Source organism: Nycticebus coucang, chromosome 9, assembly GCF_027406575.1.
Source record: "Nycticebus coucang isolate mNycCou1 chromosome 9, mNycCou1.pri, whole genome shotgun sequence".
In the NCBI taxonomy this organism is placed as follows: Eukaryota; Metazoa; Chordata; class Mammalia; order Primates; family Lorisidae; genus Nycticebus; species Nycticebus coucang.
Genome location: NC_069788.1, coordinates 128,772,800 through 128,795,102, shown reverse-complemented (window position 1 = coordinate 128,795,102; position 22,303 = coordinate 128,772,800). Strand labels below are relative to the sequence as shown.

The window sequence follows — 22,303 nt, the reverse complement described above, 5'->3', positions numbered from 1 at the left end:
TGCTGTGAGCTGTGTGCGGCCACGGCACTCTACTGAGGGCCATAAAGTGAGACTCTGTCTCTACAAAAAAACAAAACAAACAAACAAAAAACTATGAACAAATTCCTATGCACACTGCACATATCTTATTTTGAAGTAAAAAAACAAAACGGGAACAAAAGCAATCACACTGCCTCATGTGGCCTGTGGGCCGCAGTTTGAGGACCCCTGCAAATGATCTGAAAGTTTACGTTCCTCCTTCCCCTTTCTATCACTACATCAAGGGCAAGTGAGGGCCTGGGGTTCTGTACATAGCTCCACACGCAAATGTGAAACCCTGTAGGCCATGATTCATTTATTTCTGTGGGAAGGGACAGAGCATTTTCTAGCACATAGAAGAGTCTCTCCCATCTGAATGTCAGCTTCAGAGAACACTGGATGCATTTATCTAGTGACTGGATGAAAAACGAGGTGATCTGCAGTTATAAGACCTTGAGTCCATCCCTCCCGAGGGTCAGAAGAATTAGTGTTGTTGCGGGTAGGGAGTGTACCAACCACTGGGACCCTTTGCTTTCAACCTGACTTTAAATCGGGTTGAGGGTGGCTAGGCAGCCAAAGTGATGTAGGACAATGGAAATGCTGTCAATTTTCAGAGGACATACATAAAACATATTTCTTAATCTGTATGCGTGACACTTCCCATGTTGACCTATATCAGTAATTGATTTTTAAAAAGGAACTGCTTAAAAATTAAAAAGTTTTGATTCTGGAGACTAGAGATTCTTTTCTAGACTCTAGTTGAATAATTTCACTAGTAGTAGCTCTACCATATGTAACATGAAACTGTACAGCTAATACATAAACCAAGTATAGAAGAGGTGGCATATGGTAGCCTTCCAGGTCCAGGAGGTGCAAGTTTGAAACTATATCTACATATTTCTGATTTAGGGAACAAGTGCAAAGAAGTTTGATGTTTCAATAATTCATAAAAGCACATATGTACACCCAGTGAATTCTTCTCTTTATTGCTATTTAAAAAAATGTACAGTCTCATAACACATACAACATTTTTTTTTCTTGGTTCTATCTAACAATGGTCTTGCACCTAAAGACTGAGCGGTTCCAACTATTAAACTAATAAGATACAAGACATATGATTAAGTTTACAAATTATAATGCTTTTTCTTTTTGGCATTAATTTAAAAAAAACAAACAGAAAACTTTAAAATACACATCCAAGAGAGAAAAGTGGCTACTTACACCAGCACCAATCTAAAAGTAGTTGTTTTTTTTTGTTTTTTTGTTTTTTCCCAACAATGGCACATGGAATCACCTGCACACGGTTTTCAGGGAAAGGAACGCAGAATGGAAACAACAGAGGAGGCCGACCAGGACGGCCACATCAAGAACAGGATGATTACAAAGGGCAAGAGGGACATGCTGCACAAACTTGCTCCTTCACATGACTCTCTTTCCGCAGGTCTGTTCCTCAGACATTTTTAAGACAAAGCCATTTTTAAAATAGTTTCAAAATTGAGCCAGACCAAATTTTTCCTTCTATAAGTAGAAAATAATATACATAGAGGCACTTTAGTTAAGGAATAGACAAAACCATCATATGCCCCACTCTCACCTCTCAGTCTCCGTCCGCACCTTCACCGTGACGGACGGGCAGACGCTGGTTAACTAGGAGTTGGAGGGCAGGTGGGGGCGCGACCTCTGCTTTGTATTTCTGACAGTTTTATTCACTGGGACTCATTTATTTCCACATAATGTGTACAAAGTCTCTAAGTTTGCAATGAGGAAAAAAAAGTAAAACCACAGCTCCCGACAACTCTTAGAGCACTATTTCACAGCTTTCCCTTAGCACAGATACCTCTCCATCTACGCTAAGCATTATAGTTTATACAAATCATTTTTAAATAGTACGATTCCTGTACAACACGCACACTGGTATTCTATTCATCCCTAATATCCCCATGGCGGCATAAGCTCTGTTGTGGGGAGGGACTCTGTCTTGCTTACCATTGTAGCCCTACTATGCCTGGTACACAGTAGGTACTTAATAAATATTTGTTAATTGAAAAACTCAGTGAGTAAATTATCTAGTGCAACAGGACAAACTACTCTCTCCACAGGAAACCCAACCACAACAGGATTGATGGAAAGGAAAGAGGAAATACTAGACTCCCCCCAGCTACAAATAAATAAAGCAAAGCAAAAACAAAAAAAAGTAACAGTCCTCTTTACATAGCACATAATTTAAGGATATTAAGCATTGGTAGGCTAATGGGAAGCATCTACATTTTATTTTCTAATGTTGTGTTTATTCATTTCTCCCTGAGAGCTTTATTTTTTGGACTGAAATTTTACAGGTAGCTTTACTGACATACAATTGAAAGTGACAACACATAAACGGCAAACCACTTCAAAAATACTTTGAGAGAGACAGGTCCGGCCATATCTGCTGATGTTGCATTTTGTGCATTCTCTTAAGTGTCGTTAGGTCCAGACCTGTACTTACAGAAGACACAGCATGTCCTACAAAACAGAAAATGGAAAATACAACAGCAAAAAAAGGCACCCCATTAAAAATAATAATTTTTTTAAGAATCTTTATCCCTTCAGAGAATTCTACATTTAAGTCTTGGGTGGGATATTCTGTTTTTAGGGTTTACAGATCTATACTGTTAGAACAAGAAGCACATTCTGGTAATCATGTTCTTTAACAAGAGTGTGAATTGCATGTAGATAAATAGTGTTCTTTCCTAAAGCAATTTAAAGAAATCATCAAGAGTACTTGGCAGAGAACTTGATGAAATTAGGGGGGACAAAAATTAATGTCCAAGTTTTAAATACACAGCAAAATTTTGATTGACATTCTAAATAATTCACATTGTGTGCAAGATGTTCTTAATAAACACTAACAGACTGTGTCCCCACACCCATGTCAGAGGCTCTACGTGGTCCTGTCAATGACAGACGCACGGCGCCAGCGACACATTGTCAGCTATAAAAACTGCTTTAAATCTAGTATTTTTTCCATCTTCAGTTCCACTGATGAAAATATACCAAGTTTGGAAACCATAAAATATCCTACAAGCCTCTTTTTTTTTTCTTTTCCTTTTCTTGATTTGTACTCTAGAGAACGTCTCTGTCATCTCTTTCAGGAGACAGTGTTGTGCTTCTGAGCAGTGACGGGTGTTCAGGGAGAGAAAGTGAGCCACACTCAATGTGAACGCACACGTGGAGGGTTCTGAGCTCACACAGCAACGACACTTTCAACTATACATATAGGTCTCCAGACAACACTCAGACTTTATATACAGGTTTTAATATATACATACACACGCTCATTTACATACACATGTTCACGCATCCGCTTACAGGTGGAGGAAGAGGTTGCCACTGTTTGGATCGCAAGGCAGTGTAATGAAAAGTTCTAGTCACTTCAAAGGGCTGCGAATGAGCTTTCTAAAAAAGTATCTGTGGAAAATCAGAAGTTAAGTTTTGTGACTGGTCTCTCTCGGCTGCTGTCCGACATCTGGTTGGTAATGCGTTTGCGATTCCGTTTCAATTTAGAAAGGTCTTTGTCAAACACTTCTCCTGAGCGTAAAGCTGAAACAAGGTCATCGAACTCGCCGCTTTCTTCACTATTCTCTTTCGCTTTTCTCAACTTACGTTCCCGTTCACGTTGTTCTTTGAGCTGCAAATACAAAGGAACCCGTTAGAGAAGTGTCAACGTACTGCGTTTTGTTTTCAGTGGAGATGAATTTCGCAAAGCATGGCAATGCTTTGGTCTGCAGTTGCTGGGTCCCTCAGTCACAACAAAGGGTAACTGGGACATGAGTCCCCAACCGCGAAGCACTGAACAGCGATGAAAAATTAGCACTGCACTATGGCTAGACAGACCCTCATCATTTAGGTTTGACGCGAACCTCCTGATGTTCTAGTGAAAATGAGAGCAATTGAGGCAATGTCTGTTTTTATAATGGAAAAGTTATCGCTATTAAATAGACCTCAAATATTTGTTTCTTTATGGTATGGGGAATTACAAAAGTTTTGAGATACACAAAAATCAAGAAACATAAAATCCGTGTGGACAGAAACAAATGAAGCCCTCCCAGTAACACCAATAAGCTGAGCAAGTTGAGACTTGCACAGGTGAATCAGGAAGGACGCTGTCAACTGAGTTTCTCACAAGTGAAATACTGACCATAACAAAGTCTGTCTAGAAACTTTTGTAGTGACCCATGTGTAGAGAGACTAAAGCAAATGGTCATCATGCGTTTTTGCTTACATTCAAGGCTTAGCCTGTATCTACTGTGGATACTTTATGCACAATTGAGGCAATGTCTGTTTTTATAATGGAAAAGTTATCATTATTAAATAGACCTCAAATACTTGTTTCTTTATGGTATGGGGAATTACAAAACTTTTGAGATACTTGTTGCCCGAGAACTACTGTTGCTTACATTCAAGGCTTTGCCTGTATCTACTACGGATGCCTGAAACTACTGTTATTCAAAGCCAAAAATACCATACACATTATAGAAAGTTTAGATAATTCAGATAAAATGAAAAGGGGAAAGAAAGTGCCTTTAATTCTATGACCAAGAGACAACTATTGTGAAATTTTGGGACTTTATCCTACCATTATTATTCTATATTTATTAATACTTATTTTAAAAAATAAACAAAATTTTAAAAAATGATTTCATGTAGAAATCATTTTGCAGGGTGGCGCCTGTGGTTCAAAGGAGTAGGGCGCGGCCCTGTATACCAGAGGTTTAAACCCGGCCCCGGCCAAAAATTAAAAAAAAAAAAAAAAAATTATTTTGTAGGCTTCCCTACATCATTAAATATTCTTTGAAGGCATGTCTTTTAAGAACTGCTTAAATGCCCCCGTTACACAGCTATTACACAATTTAAAACTAATGCCCGGTTGGTGAACATTTAGGTTGTTTCCAGCTTGGGGCTATCATAAAGAAAGCTGCCCTCTTTGTGCAAATTTGTAATGCTTTCTTTAAAATAATTTCCTAAGAAATGGAATTCCAGGTTAAAGGATGTAGAGCTATTTTTAAGGCTTTGACTATGTTCTATCAGATTGGCCAAGAGTGACTTGACGCGACTCTAAGTTCCCAGCAGCATTCTGATTTTTATTTATTTATTTATTTATTTTTATTATTATCATTTTTTTATTACTCAAGAATAGAAGAAAAAGTATCCCAGCAGCCTTCTGAAGAGTCCTGGCCGCCTGCTTCTTGCCGGCGCACCAGAGCGCTCCCTATGATGCCGTGCTGGGCGGCAGCCGCGGGATTCCAGGAGGAGGAGCGGCCACTGCGCCAGCCTCTCACCTGAGCTTCCACGCGGGCTCGACGCTCATCCTCTTCCTTCCTCCTTCTCATGTTTTCATTCTCTTGTTTGGCTTCTGACACAGCTTGAAGAAACTGATCAAAAATGCCAAAGAACTCATCTGGCTGTATTTTGCCAGCCTCTTCCCCAAAATGCTTCACTGCTTTAGTGAACTGGAAAAAAAGAGGGTTTTAAGTTCAGCGTTACAAGAGATTTCTATGATCCAATATTACCCTCCTTAGAAGCACTAAAGCTCAAATTGAGACAACTTTTTATTTTTATTTTTTTTGTTAAGAGGTGGGTTTCCCAGTGTTTCCCAGGCTGGAGCGCAGTGGCTGTGCACAGGTGCAAGCCCGGGGCACCACAGCCTTGAACCTGGGCTCAAGCCATCCTCCCGCCTCTCAGCCTCCCATGTCGCTGGGACCACAGGTGCCCACGGCAGCCCCCAGCCCCCAGCTGAGTGAAATAGAACTTGATGGATTTAGTGAGCCTCTCTCTTCAGTGTAGAAGATGTCTACTAATCATTTCTAAAGTAAAATTATAATACTCCTCAACTTTGGGAACCATTTATTCCTTTCTACCTCATTTAAGCTTAACATCTATGATGACTTCCTATGACTTTTTATTAACTAAACAGTAGTAAAAACAAGAAAGCAAAATATTGCAGGGCAGAGCACCCCAAACATAAAACTAATAGCAAACTCAGCAGGGATGGGGAGACTTGTACTTTTAACTTTTCTTTGAAGTAGTTTAATATCATTTATTGGTGCCATATGGTTAATATCAAAAGCAAATGGGAGCCAGTGCTTCTCCATTGCTTTTCCTAACCATAAGCAGAGCTGGTTATTTGTCTGGACAGTTCCTGGTCCTCAATCAGGAAACAGTGACTAATGAGAGAATCTTTAATGCGACCCAAAACCTGCGATTAACAATACAATTTTATTCTACACTTTTCGTTTTAGAACACTTTTTTCAATGCCAATCTTTTTAAACAGCCAAACTGCACAATATTAAGGGAGAGCTTTAAAAAATTTAAAAATACATGTATACAATAGCAAGAGTATATCTAGTCTCTTTTTAGTTTTAACTGTTTCTGTTTTTAGTTCTTCTAGGAGTTATCTTTATAATGTGAGATAGCATGCTTTCAACAATCTTAGCAGGATCATAACTACACAATTGTTATGCTCAATCAACAACTTAAAATGTTCCAGATTTTAAATTTTCTTCATGTGTAGACCATGACGTACTGATGTGTCACCCCAAACCAATAGTTCCTAATTGATTTTATTTTTCTTGCTTCACTTGCCTTGGTTATACTAAGTTCTTCTAATATTTCAGTAACATTATCTACCTTAAATAAAATACTTTAAATAAAACAATTTTGGGGTGATATATATATATATATTTATGTGACATTTTCTAATTGTTATTGCATATCTTTAAATTTATCATAAAAATGTTCTGTCTTTTTTTTTTTTTGACCATTTCTCTCTTCACTGAGTTGTTCTCAATGTTTTACTTATTTGGAAATATTCTATCAGAAAACAGAGCTCTTTGGCGGAAAGTGTAACATTCTTCACACGCCAGTGCTCTAGCTTGCTCCATGGTTCTGTGAACTAATTTCTAAAGACTCTTGGTATGAACAAAATAGCAACAGACATTCTACAACTGAGTTTATAAAACATTCAAGTATCCTTCAAGCCATCCTGAATGATCTTTTTATCTAGGAATTTAGTGACGATGAAGTCATGTATATTTTAGTCTTAGAAATCCAAAGAAAACTGGGCCCAGATTAAAGTTCCCACACTAAAGAAAAAAAAAAGTAACTTTTGATTTTGTTTGTCTGTGTGTTTAAAATTAAAAATTAACTATCCAGCAGATTCTTGGGTCTCTTGATAAAGCAGGTGCTGTATTGCTCAGTTAAGGTATCTGTGCAGGGGGGACCTCATCCTTCCCAAAGCACAGACTCCAAGGTGGCGAGGCCCACGTGAAACCTGGGTGGCAGCTTTCACAGTGTCAGGACTGTGGTTTCTGACATCAGTGGACTGGTTGCCACCATAGGATGTCACAGTTGGGACCCTGAACAGCCGTTATTCTCATAGACAGTGTCTTCTCCTTTATTTGACGAGCTTGGAGAGGAAGTCTCAGACTGTCTACTTGTCTACTTACCTGGTGTATGTGTACACACCTGTAATTGTAAGGTGACCACAGAAAAATGACAGCCACGTACTCAAAATTCAAGTAAAAACAAGCATGTTCTGACTATACGGGACAGGCAGTATGGAAGAAATAATGGGGTGGGGTAGGGGCTGGAAACGGGTTCCAGACGACGAGGAGGGCCGAGAAAATGACAGGCTGTGTGTGTGCATCGTACACGTGTGCGCGTGCGTCCGCAGGAGGAAACACATGACGGAAAGAGAAGCCAGGTGGGGCGGGAAGTTAAAGGTCTTGGTTTAACATTTGAAATTTTGAAAACAAAATTTTGAAAATAGCAAAAATCATAAAATGAAATGTCTTACAAAAAGTACATAGACTTCTTGCAATGAAACTGCCCATCACAATGCAGCTCCTTTCACCAGGGCTGCTGGAGACTTCAATAGGCAGCATCCTGTCCTCCTAAGGCACATTTCATCCTGCCCTATTTTTCTTTTTTTCGAGACAGGAGTCTCACTTTGTTGCCCTCAGTTGAAAGCTGTGGCGTCATAGCTCCCAGCAACCTCAAACTGTTGGGCTCAAGTGATTCTCTTGCCTTAACCTCTGGAGGAGCTGGGACTACAGATGCCTGACACAATGCCCAGCTATTTTTCAGAGACAGGGTCTCACACTTGCTCAGGCTGATCTCGAACCTGTGAGCTCAGGCAATCCACCTGCCTCAGCCTGCAGAGTGCCGGGATTATAGGCGTGAGCCACTGCACCAGGCCTGCCCTACTTTTCATCAGCTACTCTTTTCTGGGTCCCAGAGGTAAGCACTGTAGTCCTCAAGTATATTCTGGCTTTATACTATTCATAGCCTTCATGGTCTCGCTAACCTAAAGATAACACTGTCCAGTTAGACAAAAAGGTATTTCCACTAATTACGGTTTTGGAAATGAAAACATACCTACGACATACAAAACAATGGAATCTGGAAAACAATTACTTGGTACTTTCCCTCCTGTGCTGTGATGTCTAGTTCTCATCCCCACTGCTTCCTGTACAGTAGAACTAATATCTGAAAGGACCCAATTAAAGCCCAGCCTGCACGTACTCAAAATTCAAGTAAACACTCGGCATAAAAGGGGGCAACGTACCAGGTCTTTGGCTTCTGCTAGAAGGTCTTCGACATCAGAGAAACTGAAGCTGGCTACTGTGATGAACTGGCTGACAACGGACACAAACTTATCTCCGGGCTGTGGGGGCTGAGACTTCTGATACTCCAGCTCCTTAAACACAGGAAATGAGTAAGGTCAGCACAGGCCTCACATACAGACACACCTTGTCTCGTATTCCATATGCCTTAAACTTAATAAATCAGAATGGCAGACACATCATAATGGTTCCAAACATTTTGTGATACTCCAGCCCTTCCTCCCATCATGCCAAAATCCATGCCCACATGCACAAATGCCCCCAGGCATATTTGCAAACAGCAGTTAAACAACCATCTCTGCTTCATCAATGTTCTAGCTTTAGAAAGGAAGCAGATTTGCATTCGGATAAAATTAATAGAAGGTACACAAACAATGGGAGGAAACTGGATTCAGAAGGTGAGTGAAAACAAGAAACTCTGATTGCCGATATTCTGTGCTCAGACTTCTGGTGCCTTGATTTTTCCTTCTTTCCTTCAAGTCTATTTACTTCCTCAAGCACGGAGCTCCGTTAATAGAACATCAGGCACCATGATCATCTACCACTTTTTATCCTAGCCACACCAGTCAGTTTTGGGGAACAGGCAGGAAGGAGAATTCGTTCCTTAATATTTATCCATATTGCCCATTAGCACAGCGATGAACACACGGATGATTCAAACAGAATTTCAAGAATTTTAGTCTTTGCTAGACGCACATTCTTATTTAATGCCCAAAACACCTCTGAGAGGCATTACTACCTCCATTGTACAGACATACAAATTAAGGTTTAGAGAAATTAAATTCTTTGTCCAAAGCAGCTCATCAGGGACAGGGCCGGAATTTGAACTCAGGCCCCTGACTCCAGAATTTGGGTAATCGTCTGGCCTGTACCGACCAACTTAAACTCCATCACCCTGTTCTCTTCTACACCTGCTTCAGCGGAGGTATTGACAGTCAAGAGCCGAGGGGGTCAAAGGCTGGGATTCTGACACAGCGCTTCCACTGGTTTGGTTCATACCCATGGCCAACTTGTCCTGGACCTGTTTCTTCACTATTAATGGGAGGGTAATACCCACACCACCAGGAGACTCCAATGAAGCAACATTTGAAGGGGGTCACCTACAGAATTGCCTCTGATTGGAAGAAACTGCCACGGTTCTAGTACTGTGGCCTGGAAAGGTGACTGCACACATGTGTTTGGTATAGGGATAAGAAAGTCATTTTAAAGTGTTTCGTTTATGTATAATTTCATAAGAATTTCAGCTCTGATACCTTCAAAACATAGAATCAACTCATGCAAAGCACAATCAGGACTCATGGATATTTGAGCAGCCTCCTGCTGACAATGAGCTGTCAGGGGCGGGGGCAGGCTCCTGCACCCCTTTCTTATTAAGAGTGTGATGGAGGGCGGCGCCTGTGGCTCAGTGAGGAGGGCACTGGGCCCATATGCCAAGGGTGGAGGCTTTGAACCCGGCCCAGACCAAACTACAACAAAAAAATAGCCAGGCGTTGCGGCGGGCACCTGTAGTCCCAGCTACTCAGGAGGCTGAGGCAAGAGAATCACCTAAGTCCAAGAGCTGAAGGTTGCTGTGAGCTGTGACGCCACGGCACTCTACGGAATGTGACAAAATGAGACTCTGTCTCTACCAAAAACAAATAAATAAATAAGAGTGTGATGGAATGTATATGACCTAAGGGATGGAGTGATTTCAGCAAAAACTGTCCTTTTAGTAAACAAGTGACATAAAACTCCCTTGGAACGCTCCATACCCAGGCCTTGCTCTGAAAGGGTCAGATGCAGGGGTCAGAGTCTCCATTATTAGGCCATAGACCCAATGGGACTGGGAGAAAAGGAATTCACTCAATTTGTTCATCTCCCTTTTTTTGGTAAACTGTCCCCTCTCCCTCTCCTATCCCCCCAAAAAAGAAAGAAAAAGGAAGAAGAAAATAGAAAGAAAAAAGAAATTCACATTGTTACTTAATATATTCAAAACATAAAAAAATTAGACATTGTGACTTTAATTTTTTTTCTAGAAGTTTCTCTTGAATAAATCCAATCACTTTCTATGGCATAGTTTTGTGATTAAAAAAAGAAAAGAAGGGGACCTCGGGCATTACTGACAAGTGATGTGAAGATACTTTGGTGTGGCTCCTTAGGCCGCCTGTAGGTCAGGCCCCTCCGCCACGTGGGGCCCGAGCAGGGCTGCTGCTCTGCCAGCCGCTTCCCATCCCCAACCTTCTTCTTGCTGCAGCAGCACCTGCCTGGTGCCCCTGGGGCACTGTGCTAACCCAATCCCATTCCACCCTGACTTCTCCCTGCCTCTGGCAGCCTGACCCATTTCCCTTCCTCTGAGGCCTGGGCTCAGTTTGTCTTGCATGCCTCCTAGGCACCTAAATCACCCTACCCTCATTCCAAACCATAGCTCAGAGTTCTTCTTTTCCAGAAAAGAAGCCTTGTCCAGTATACAATAATCGTCCTACGAGCCTCCAGACAACCCTCAGTCCACTCCTCTTCCTCAAGGTGCCCTCATAATCACAGAGCTTATCTGGACGTGGCCATGCTGACTAGTGCAACACCCAAGGGCAAGGATTCTTAGCCGTAGCTCCCTGCCCAGAGCACAGACTGCACAGGCTAGTAGTGTCTGCTCAGTAAACACGTGCCAGAGGCCTGACTTGAAGATGGTGCAGGAGTCCCATGGCTCCACTCCAGGTGACCATCAAGGATTAATGGGACGTGGAAGCCAGGAGGCCCCTGAACACCCTATAGCCTCCGTACATTCCAAGGAGGCCTGCCTCACAGGGAGCTGGTACACTTGAGGTCCTGATTCTAGCTCCTGTGATGCCTGGGGCCTGGGTTCAAATTGCCAGGTCAAACACCACTTGCCTTTTCTTCTTAGTGGTAGTGATTTATTTTTTTTTTTTTTTTTGAGGCAGTGTCTCTATTACTCTGGGTAGAGTGCCATGGTGTCATAGCTCACAGCAACCTTAAACTCTTGGGCTCATGTGATCCTCTTGCCTCAGCCTTCCAAGTAGCTGGGACTACAGGTGCCCGCCACAACACCCAGCTATTTTTATACTTTTAGTAGAGACGGGGTCTCACTCTCATTCAGGCTGGCCTCTAACTCCTGAGCTCCGCCAATCTACCACCTTGGCCTTCCAGAGTGCTGGGATTTTAGGCGGGAGCCACCACACCTGGCTGGTGGTTTTTTTTTTTTTTTACTGTAAGTGTTTATCCTCAGTATAACACATGGCACGGTGACTAGCAACTCATCGGCCAGGAATCGCTGGCACTAGAGATGATGAAGAGACCAGAATTAGAACAGAAAACAAATACTCACCGTCTCCACCGCTTTCAAGCCACTTCTCAAGGTGTTTATTTCTTTGTCCAGCTCAATCATGCTGTTGTAAACAGCAACATTTTAGTGATCAACGTGTGACTGACATGTATCAAACATACGGGTTTAAATATTTGGTTTAAAACATTTAAAATCAACATATGGGTTTAAATATTTCCTGCGTGGAAGTCCACATTAGTTTAATCTGAATGTTCAACATTACCTTCCATGTTCAGCTCTCACGGAAAGACAATAGCAATGTGAACTTATGGAATTCAGGTATGAAATTATGTTCCTTCTTTTCCACAGCCAGCAGGTATAGGTGAAATATAAACATCTCCATTTATGTAAAAATATTTTCTATTTGACTCTTACAGAAATCTTACATCAGCAAATTACTCTATGTAGAAATAAATTTCTTGCCATACTTGGCTCCCTTTGAAAAAGTAGAAGAAACTGGTTTATCCACCATCCTGGTCACACTGTGCTCTTCATAACCAGTATACCACTTTCCACTAGGGGTTATGGTAATATTAGGCTTAGAATATTATAAGGTCATGGCTTGAATTTTAATCAACAATTTTTCTTAAGTTTGCATTAAATAGTTTTCATTTTCCTTTTTGAAACAGAGAAAGATTCCTGGCCCATACGCAATGCTTTCCATCTCGTGGCTTTCAAACATTAGAAATGGAAACTTAATTCTCACAGATAATTCACAACATATAAGGAAACTCACCAATACTTCATTTATTTTAATATTTTAATTTATGCCATATATATATATATTTCTACCAAATTCCCCAGACAGAAGGAAAAAATTAGCCTCCTCATTATACTTTTCAAATTGACTGTAAAAAGTTGCAGTTTATGTTTTAAAAAAAAGAGAGAGCCAAAAGAAGAAGGGAAAATTGCTGCTCTCAGTCTCCGAAACGTGGTGTGAAGTTTGTGTGAATGTTTGGCAACTTTCCATTTTATTTTTAGTTTCTTGATTTGCATAAAGACTGCTTCCCATTAAAGGGTTGCCTTGGTTCCTGGGACTGTGTGCATGTGTGAAAATTACCAGCAACGCCTGGCATTTAGGTCTTCTATTTGCTTAACCATCTATCTTTATTTAACTAAGGGTACTCTGACCTGTATTTAAAAGAATTGCCTTTTAAAAGTACTAGTGAAACCCACATTCCTTTCCTGTACATTTAGTAACTCAGAAAATTAGGTTTTATGAAAGCTGAAAACTGCGTGCAGCAGTATTACAAAGGAGTTTGAACCAATGTGTATTCAAAACCTAGTAACACATTTGAGGGATTCTGGATGTGGTTCAAACTTTACTTCATCTGATGTTCAGGGGAAAACAGACAGAAGGACCCGCTTCATGCAGTGCTAACTCACTATCTCAATGGCTGCGGGCACAGTCCATGTGATTTGAAAAACTAAAACAGTCATAGATACTTACTTTACTTTTGCAGCTTGAGGAATATCCCGCAATTCTTCATTTAGATTGAGAACATTAGGGTATTTATTTTCCACAATAGTTATGAGATAGTGCAGAAGGGTAATGTTCCTACAGGCAAAGAAGGGAAGAGGATTAAATACTGAACACGGTTAATTCTGCACATGATTGCCACGCTCCAGCGGCAGAGCCCACCGCAATGCGACATTCCTGCAGGAACTTTAAGATTCGGCAGTTCTTATCAGGGAGGGATTCTCACACAAGGGGGTAACGGGAGCACCTGTGTTGGGTTTACACAAATGTATGTCAAAGGGAGGAACATACTTTCGAAAATGGGGATAAAATTCACATTTTTGGTTCACAATGAGCACTCATCCTTCAAATCTGGGTGACGTGATGGGTAACTGAAGTAAATCTGAACACCACTGCCACAGGGGACGGGCTCTGGTTTAGGGATCCACCCCAAATGGGGTGTGCTCTGTAGGTGTGGAACCAGGAGGCCTGGGTGGGGTGAGGAGTGAGGACGGTTAATCCATGAAGAGGGCAGCTGTTCTGAAGGCTGACGATACGGACTAGCAAACTTACTGATGACAGGTATTGGTAATTTTTATCAGGTTTGTCTGACGGGTGGTCAGAACGTTAGGAAGCCTTGTTTCAGGGCAGAGTCTGGAAGTGGGCTGTAACAGCCACCATATGGTACCTTTGGCAGCTGGGAATCCACTTCCCAATTCAGCAGCACTCGGGCTCCTAACTGCATAACCCTTAATAGGTATAGCAGTTGGCTGAGCCAGCTCCCTCTGCGGTGGTGACAAGGCTGAGCTCTGCCTGAGCTGGATGGAAAGGCAGCGTCTGATAACAGTGTCTGTGAGGTGACGCTGTGCTGGTCTGGCCCTGCTGGCACCTCCCCCACTGCACACGACGGTCACCTGGGCTCCAGATGCCTGGCCCAAGCCCAGGGTTTCATTTAACTGGAATGAGGTGGAGCCAGGTGTGGATGACTCTAATATATTATCATGCTCAGGAAGATACACATGCATTTCTTTAAAAATATTTTCAGTATTCAGGTCAGTGGTTCTCAACTTGTGGGTCGCGACCCACAGGAACTGTATTAAAGGGCTGCGGCATTAGGAAGGTTGAGAACCACTGATTTAGGTGGTTTTCTAATTGAAAATGGTAACTCACAATACTCCCACCCATGTCTAACGGAAATGAATCAGAATTGTCAAACACTTTTCCACAACAGTGAAAACCATTTCTGGTTACCCTTGTGGTTTCATGGAGACAGTGCAACCCTACCTGAGTTACCTGACTCACGTTTTTAAAAAATTTCCCTTATTTTTCTTGTTCTCAATAATTAGAAAACACTTGCCCATCAAAACAAAACAGTGGCCGAGAATTCTAATGACCTGTTTTCCAGATGTTCACCTGCGTTCTTCCATTTCGGTCTCTGCTATTCATAGACCCGACCTGTCTGCCCATGTCCCTCTGGCCTCAGAAACAGGAAAGGTAACGAAATGCCAGGTACATCACAAGAAAGAATAATGGTATTTTCTTTTCATTATTTTAGACAAATGCTTTGTTATTTACAGACATTTCAGTTAATTTAGTTGTTCATGCTTTTTTACTCTAGAACAGCTCAGAACCAGGTCAGATCTTCCCCTATTTGTTTGCTATCCACTAACACCTTATTTGACTAAATACAACTTCCTAAAGAATGAACAACAACTACGCAGCAACACATCTGATTGTCCCCTGGTCATTGCTAGCCATGGAGCCATCGCCACTTTGTGAATGTGCCCTTTGCTTCTTACACTGCGGTGGACTCAGCTCAGCAGCACAGAATGGGAGGCTGCTTACTGGCAAAGTGCTCTGGGGACACTGAAGGTTTGTAAGATGTGGGTGCTACATTTACGGACCAAATATTAAAGGCAGAAAGAAGAGAAAAAGAAAAAAATCAGAAATACTTTTAATTCATTCTTTTGAAAAGGCTGGTACATTACATAAATTCTGTAGTAGCCTCAATGGACAAGCAGATGGTCACGTAATGAGTGCCAGGGGACAGGTGATTCGCTTTCATGTGTGTTTGCGTGTGTATATGTGTACAGATGAATACCTTTCTTTAAAAAGTGGCTGCCTTTTATGTGGCAGTAAGATCTGCCAGTTCCCTATTACAACCTGTAAATAAGAATAGAGCTGCATACAAACCAGCGGAACAGGTATCCAATAGCTGCAGGGCCAAGTACCCTGCTTGCTGTAACCTTGAGTAAGCTAAAGGAGCCACCTGACTCTGCCTCAGGTTATCTGGCAACAGGTGATAACAGCATTTGCCTCATGTACTTCACAGGCTATTGTGACCATCAAATGTGAAAGTGTTCTGAAAAGGAGCAAGTGCTTGCATTACAAATGAGGTGGCAGAGTTATAACGTAACAGCTGCTCTTCATTAATCTGTAACTACGTGATGCAAAAAATAACAAATTAACACACTATCATTATTTCTTCTAGGAGGAATTCAGGGTTGTCAGAACACTATGCTTCATGAACCTTATAGAAAATATAGAGTAAAGAGCCTCATTATTTAGGAACGATTAGGATGAACGGCCCATATTTCTAAAAAGAATTTGGGTACCGAGAAGCTGACCTTGGGGGCCACTGTGCGAGTCCCTTGGAAGTCAGTGAGAACCTCAGAGAAACAAAGACCTCAGGGACTCGAGAGTTAATATGCCTAATGACCCCACCTATGAGCAACACGAGAGTGTTTTCACATCTTGCTATCTACAATGAGAGTCTCTTCACCTAAAATGCAGTTGTACACTTTCTAGGAAGCATTTTAATGAGACTTGGGGAGAGCAGCTGAATACTAACAGCCAAATGCATTTATACATCATCATTCTTTTCTGCTATATAGAGCTGCTAGCGCCAACGTATGAAGGAAAACACAACCTACAAACCCACTGATGTCACATGCTGGCACTGATTATCAGTTCTCTTCTTTTCTCTGAAAAACAGTTTTCTGTGAGAGGTGGCTGGAAGGAGAAGTGACAGGATGTCCCGAGTGTTGGTAACGCTCTGCTCCTTGATCTGGGTGCCGGTGGGTTCAACTTGCGGAGATTCATCAAGCCCCATATTTATCATTACTGACCTCTCTCGAGTACATTATACTATGATATTAATAAGAGGTTTACTAAAATTTTTTTCTTTTAAAAGGTGAGACTGAAAAACAAAACTCTTGGAATAGATGATGTCCCTGGGGGCCAAAAGTCGATGAAGAGGAACTGGTCCAAAGGAAGTTGGGGGACCGAGGAGGGAGAGAGAGACGAGACAGACATGCAGACTGGTGACTGCAGGTCCCTGAAGCCACAGGGCCACGAACCCGGGCCCTGACCCCAAATGTTAGAAGACCCCACACTTACTTGTCAATGCTGGATTTCGTGTCAGCTATCTTATTTAGGCTGGAGATCTTGAATCCATATGCATTCCCTCTTTGGCCTTTATTCATATAATTTCCAAATGCCAAAACCACCTCTAGCAACTGCTTGAGGGCACTGCTTCTAAATACCTCTTCTGAGCCAGAGCGAATTGCTTCAAAAAAAAAAAAAAAAAACATAAAAACACAAGTATTACAACTGAGACCTCTGCTGCCTCCTCTCCTAAACCCACATACCTAACAACCCTGAAGACGTTAAGACTTAGTTATTGGGCTAGCAGGGAGTTCTTTCAAAATTCCCAAACTAGAAACAAAGAACAAGAGGATGGGGAACCGGATGAAGTTGTTACTGACACCCACAGTCTTGCCCTTTCTGAGGCCTCTCCTTGGTGGATTCCTCAACTTCAAACCCTGAGGAGTACATAAACAGCAAGTTCATGTCCAACATTTCTTTGTAAACACTTGCCTAGTGTGAGTCAGACCTACAGGATAACTGATCAATTCCATCGACAGCAAACTGGTCAGATTTGTTGACCAGGGGAAAGGACAGACTCTGGCTGAGGTTGAGCTTGCAGGTGTCACACCAGGGACCAGCCGCAAGGGTGCTCCAGATTCCTGATCCCAGCCTACATTCAGTGGGGCGATCTTCATTTCCAACACTTAAAAACTTAACAGCCTTAACTCTTCCCTTGGAAAACTCTACTAAAGGCTCTGTTGTAAGAAAGCTAATTATAGGTTTGATGCTAACAGTGGACACATTTCTTACCAATTGACCCATGTGTTAAAAGTCCAGCCCTGCAGGGGTACCCTGTGAGCCCCAGAGCCCAGGCCGGGCCAGCTCAGCATTCCCCAAATGCTAATCTTAAGTAATTATCCATCAGAATTTCAAAAGATTTTGAGCAGATCTCTAAATGCACTTGGATTGCACTTGTAAACGGGCGCTGATGACAGAAACCACCTAGTCTCGGTGGCTTGACCTCACCTTCCACTTTAGGCTTCACCTCCGCCACGCGCTCTGCGAACTTCTTTTTGAAGTACAGTGATTGCAGTCTTTGCTGATAATGATTAATTCTGTAAGAGAAACAGTAGACTAATTAACCTTGACTTAATAGGTCCGTGTTCACTAATAGTCACGGGGGTGGTCGGGAGAAATACTGTGGAGAGCTGCCCCAGCACACAGGTGCACATCAGCTCTCAGGGACATGGCGCACGTCTCTGCACAGCTGCAAAGAGCCTCGACACGCAGAAAATGAGGCAACGGCTAAAAGAAGGTGCGGGCTGCTCCAGACTAGAGGCTCCCTGCCCCCACTCCAGTCCCTGAAGCTTTACGAGTACAGCAGAGACAAAAGGGATGTAATATGTAAAGATTCCCCTTCCCACTGCAAATCAACAACAGTTCCCCACACTTTCCCCAAGTGTCTTCACTTGCCACTTTTCACTGGACGAGAAGCTTGTCTCTAGTATCCTCTCCTCATGCCTGTCTGCAAGCCTCCCTCTTTCTTCAGTTAGCACCCACTCTGCTACCGAGGGGAAGAGCCCAGGCCTGAGCCAGCTGAGAGTTCTCTACTGCGAGTCAACTTCACAGACCCAGCTCGCAGCCAAACCCAATCAGGCATCCCTGGCGGTCCCAGGCTTTCTGGAGGAGGGTGCAGATATCACTAATTAATCACAACCATCTTCCCAGGGAGCTGCCCAGTCAAAGAGAGCCTTGATGCACTTGTCACAACTGCCATCTAGACATCAGCTCTTCTGCTGTGTGGGCTTGTGTGGATGCTGCCAGAGTCTGTCCTTTCCCCTCCTTCCCTTTTACAACAACTTTAAGATGCTGAGCTATTAGGAAGTGCAAGATACTATCCCAGGAAACCAAAATGGTGAGGAAAATGACGTTGATTAGAAAAGGTCTGACTTAATTAGACCAAAGCCCATGAGCTCAAGAGGCCCAAAATAGAGACGACTGTACAGATGCCTGACCCTGGCTCAGCCACAGGCAGGAACTCACTTAATGAAACAATCCAATTCCGCACAGCTCAGACTGGAGAAGATCACAGAATCTGAACGGGCTTCGAGTTAAGCCAGGTTAATTGGCCCAAAACAATTTTATAGGAAACTTAGAAAGGTAAAGGGCATCTTTACCATTTGAAGCATCTTTTAACCTACCTGCTCATCTCAAAAAGGAATCTATCAGCCTTGGCCATCCGGTCCAATTCATGTTTATGTTCTTCTAACAGGTCAATGTCACTTTTTTCAGGAACAAATTTCAAGAGCTAAAAAGTATACACAAATATTAAAACTGAGGTTTATAACGTAAATATACACAAAGTTTTTTTACCCTTTCAGTTCATTTGTCTCAAGATAAAATTTTTCCCCCCAGATTACTGTAAGGCTACATAAGATTAGGATACATTGTCTGTGTTTGTTAAGTGAAGTCAGAGTTGTAGTTGAGGCCTTCGCCCAGGAAGTGTGCCCTATACCCCTACCTTGTACCCATTAGGTGGGAGCTTACGGAACTCCCTCCCCCTTTCCCCTATCCTCGCCTCCATTCTTGAATTTGATGGTGTTTTTCTCTCCTGTAGTTGTTCATTTACTAGTTTCAAATTACTATTGAGTAGATGGCATGCTTGCTTTTCCATTCTTGAGATACTTTACTAGGGATAATGTTCTTCAACTCCATCGAGACCAGTGGTTCTCAATCTTCCTAATGCCTCCTAATGCCGCAACCCTTTAATACAGTTCCTCATGTTGTGGTGACCCCCAACCATAAAATTATTTTTGTTGCTACTTCATAACTGTAATTTTGCTACTGTTATGAATTGTAATGTAAATATGTGATACGCAGGATGTATTTTCATTGTTACAAAGGGGTCGCAACCCATAGGTTGAGAACCGATGATCTAGGTAAATACAAAAGATTTCTGAAGTCTCCATCTTTTTATGGCTGAATAGTATGCCGTGGTATACATAAACCACAGCTTATTAATTCATTCATGGGTCGATGGGCACTTGGGTCCAAGATGAAATTTGTAAATTCTGTTCACAGGTTAAGATACAATAGAAATGATTACATCTTTCCAGGAGAAAATTGTTAAATTGGTATAAGATTCGTTCCTGACACATTTCTGTTCACTTCTGCTTTTCACATCAGAATTGTGGACGCTCTCCACCAGGACCCACTTTGCAAAGGTGATCTGAAGGACCTTAGAGATCTGACTCCTCTGGTGGAAGATGATACAACTGGGGTCCTGGGAGATCGAGCAACTCACCTACGACTACAGCAAAGATTTGTGTAATCATTAGAAACAGAACCTAGGTCTGTTGACTTCCAGCTCCGTGCTTTTTTCTATTACATCACGCTGGCATCAATAATTCCATTCAACTCCCTTATTTTCCCGGCTTATCTAGTTCCACCTACTTTTCTGCTGTATGTAAGGATGGATGAGGGGGACACAGTGGGATTTGATGTTTTTGATTCCATGTTTTATTTTGTAGGAAAAAATGAGCACAGAAGTGGAATGAATAGCAACAATATTTAAAGTTGAAACAGTCCTTCTGTCTGTGTCTCATTTCCTTCCACAGCACACACATGTATATGGGTCTGCACATACATCCTGTTTTCTGGATACCCTTGGATTTTTCTTTCTTTTTTTTTTTTTTTTTTTTTTAAGTTTAGAGATCCTCTCTATAACTTGATGCTGGAATTGGGTAGTCCATTTAGTAGGTTTTCAAATGTTTGCTGGCTTTAACCAAGGGACCTCAGAAAAGGCACTTCGCCTGGGTGGTAGCAGCAGAGAAACAGAACTGGAATGACAAGGAAGCAGCTGTGAGGAGTTATAGGAAAGTGGTTGGAAATAGGTTCCAGGCACAGAGCCTGTCTTGTGCCAGAGTCTGGAATGGGCAGCACAGTTGTGTGTGGGTCAGAGTGGTGGGGACAACAGTGGGAGGGTGGGCAAGGGCAGAGGGCAGCAGTAGAATTATAAGAAGTTCAAACTTTATTTTGGGGGCAGCAGTATGTATCTAAAAAATCTTATGTAGAAGAGAGAGTTTGCATTTTTAAAAAAATCACTGTGCCTTATAAAATGGAGAAAGAAGAGACTAAAAATGTTAGGGGTGATTACATAGAGACCTGATGAGAGGTGATGGACAGACGGGAGAGCTATTTACAAGATTTTGATAGAACGGGCCTGACTTGATAGATGGATTGCGGTCTTTGAGGGAGGGTCAAAGATGAGGCTCTTGGGCAATAGCATACATGGAATGCAATAGGAAGTCCAAGAGGTGGTGTTTGGAGGGGAAGGTGAGTTTAGTGTTTGAAATATGCTCAAGAGAAGCAAGCAGAGACTTCTAGCAGGCAAGTGGGGCTGACAGCTCAATGAGGCCTGTTTGGGAGACAGAGTACTGGTGCTGTGGCAGCAGGTAGGTCGCCGAGGGCATGGATGTGAGTGAGGCAAGCGGAAGAACCATTGAGAGAAAAAGAGCAGAGCTGAGAAGCAGCAGCATTTAAGGGACAAGGACAGGACGAGGAGAAGCCTTTGAAGGAGGCCATGGCGGTGCAGCCAAAGAAGCCTAGACCACCCCCCAGGGCCAGGGGAGAAAGAGCTTCCTTGTGGAGCAAGCAGCCACAAACCTCCAGGAAACCAGGAAAGACGAGGACCACACGTGCCCCGCGGCTTTGGCAATAAGGAAGCTGTGGTTGCCTGCGGTGAGAATAGCTCTGGGGAGGTGAGAAGACGGACTGCTCAGTGTGAACAGGAGGGGGTGCAGGCAGGCTGCCAAGAACAGTAGGTGGCTGGGGGCGTGTGGTGCACACAGCACAGGGAGAGTATGTAGGCAGTGAAGTGTGGGTGCGCGTGTGTAAAGGGTGTGTGTGCAGGAGTACACGTGTGTAGCGTCATATCATAGAGGTGTGCAGGTGTGTGGAGAGAGACGTCTACTGGGTACATGTGTGTGTTAGAGCCTGACACACAAGCAGGGCGTGCAGGGGGCTGCAGACCTAGAGGAGAGGGGCAGTGACCAGAGGGCCCCTCACCAGGAGACAGGGTGGGGCTGGGCAGGGCAGGGCAGGGCAGCCCTCTCTCCTAGTGGGATGGCAGAGGGGAAAGACAGAGGTAGATGCCAGGTGTTCAGCAGTCTGGTGGCCTGACAACGGCCACACATTTCTGTTTCCACGTTCCCATGGCGACGCTGGACAGGCTGTGCGGGGGGAGGAGGGAAAAGGAGGGGCTGTGCGGGGGATAGCAGGGAGAAAGGGGTCTGCAGGTTTTCTCCCTCTAGTTTGGCTTCTCACCTGCTGGGCAGGCACACCCAGTCTGCGGCTGCCCCCTCTCCCCAACCGCAGTGTGCAGGCCAGCGGCCCCGTTCAGGCTAGCACAGTCACTGAGTCACTGTGACTTCTCAAGCACACACTAAAGCCTTAGTCCCCTCTCCAGACAGTTGTGT

General features: G+C 42.9%; 1 protein-coding gene across 5 annotated transcripts in view; it reads right to left on the bottom strand.

Annotated features, from left to right (window-relative positions):
* Nucleotides 1-977: 977 nt before the first annotated feature.
* DAAM1 (dishevelled associated activator of morphogenesis 1) overlaps nt 978-22,303 on the bottom strand; it is a 193,465-nt gene continuing 172,139 nt past the window's right edge. For all 5 annotated transcript variants that reach the window (XM_053601645.1, XM_053601647.1, XM_053601646.1 and 2 more), the window contains 8 exons: nt 19,028-19,134; nt 17,853-17,941; nt 16,857-17,025; nt 13,449-13,556; nt 12,002-12,062; nt 8,625-8,756; nt 5,337-5,507; nt 978-3,685 (listed from right to left, as the gene is read on the bottom strand). In XM_053601645.1, the coding sequence (XP_053457620.1) occupies nt 3,476-3,685; nt 5,337-5,507; nt 8,625-8,756; nt 12,002-12,062; nt 13,449-13,556; nt 16,857-17,025; nt 17,853-17,941; nt 19,028-19,134 (1,047 nt within the window). In that variant the 3' untranslated portion in view covers nt 978-3,475. The remainder of the gene's footprint in view (nt 3,686-5,336; nt 5,508-8,624; nt 8,757-12,001; nt 12,063-13,448; nt 13,557-16,856; nt 17,026-17,852; nt 17,942-19,027; nt 19,135-22,303) is intronic.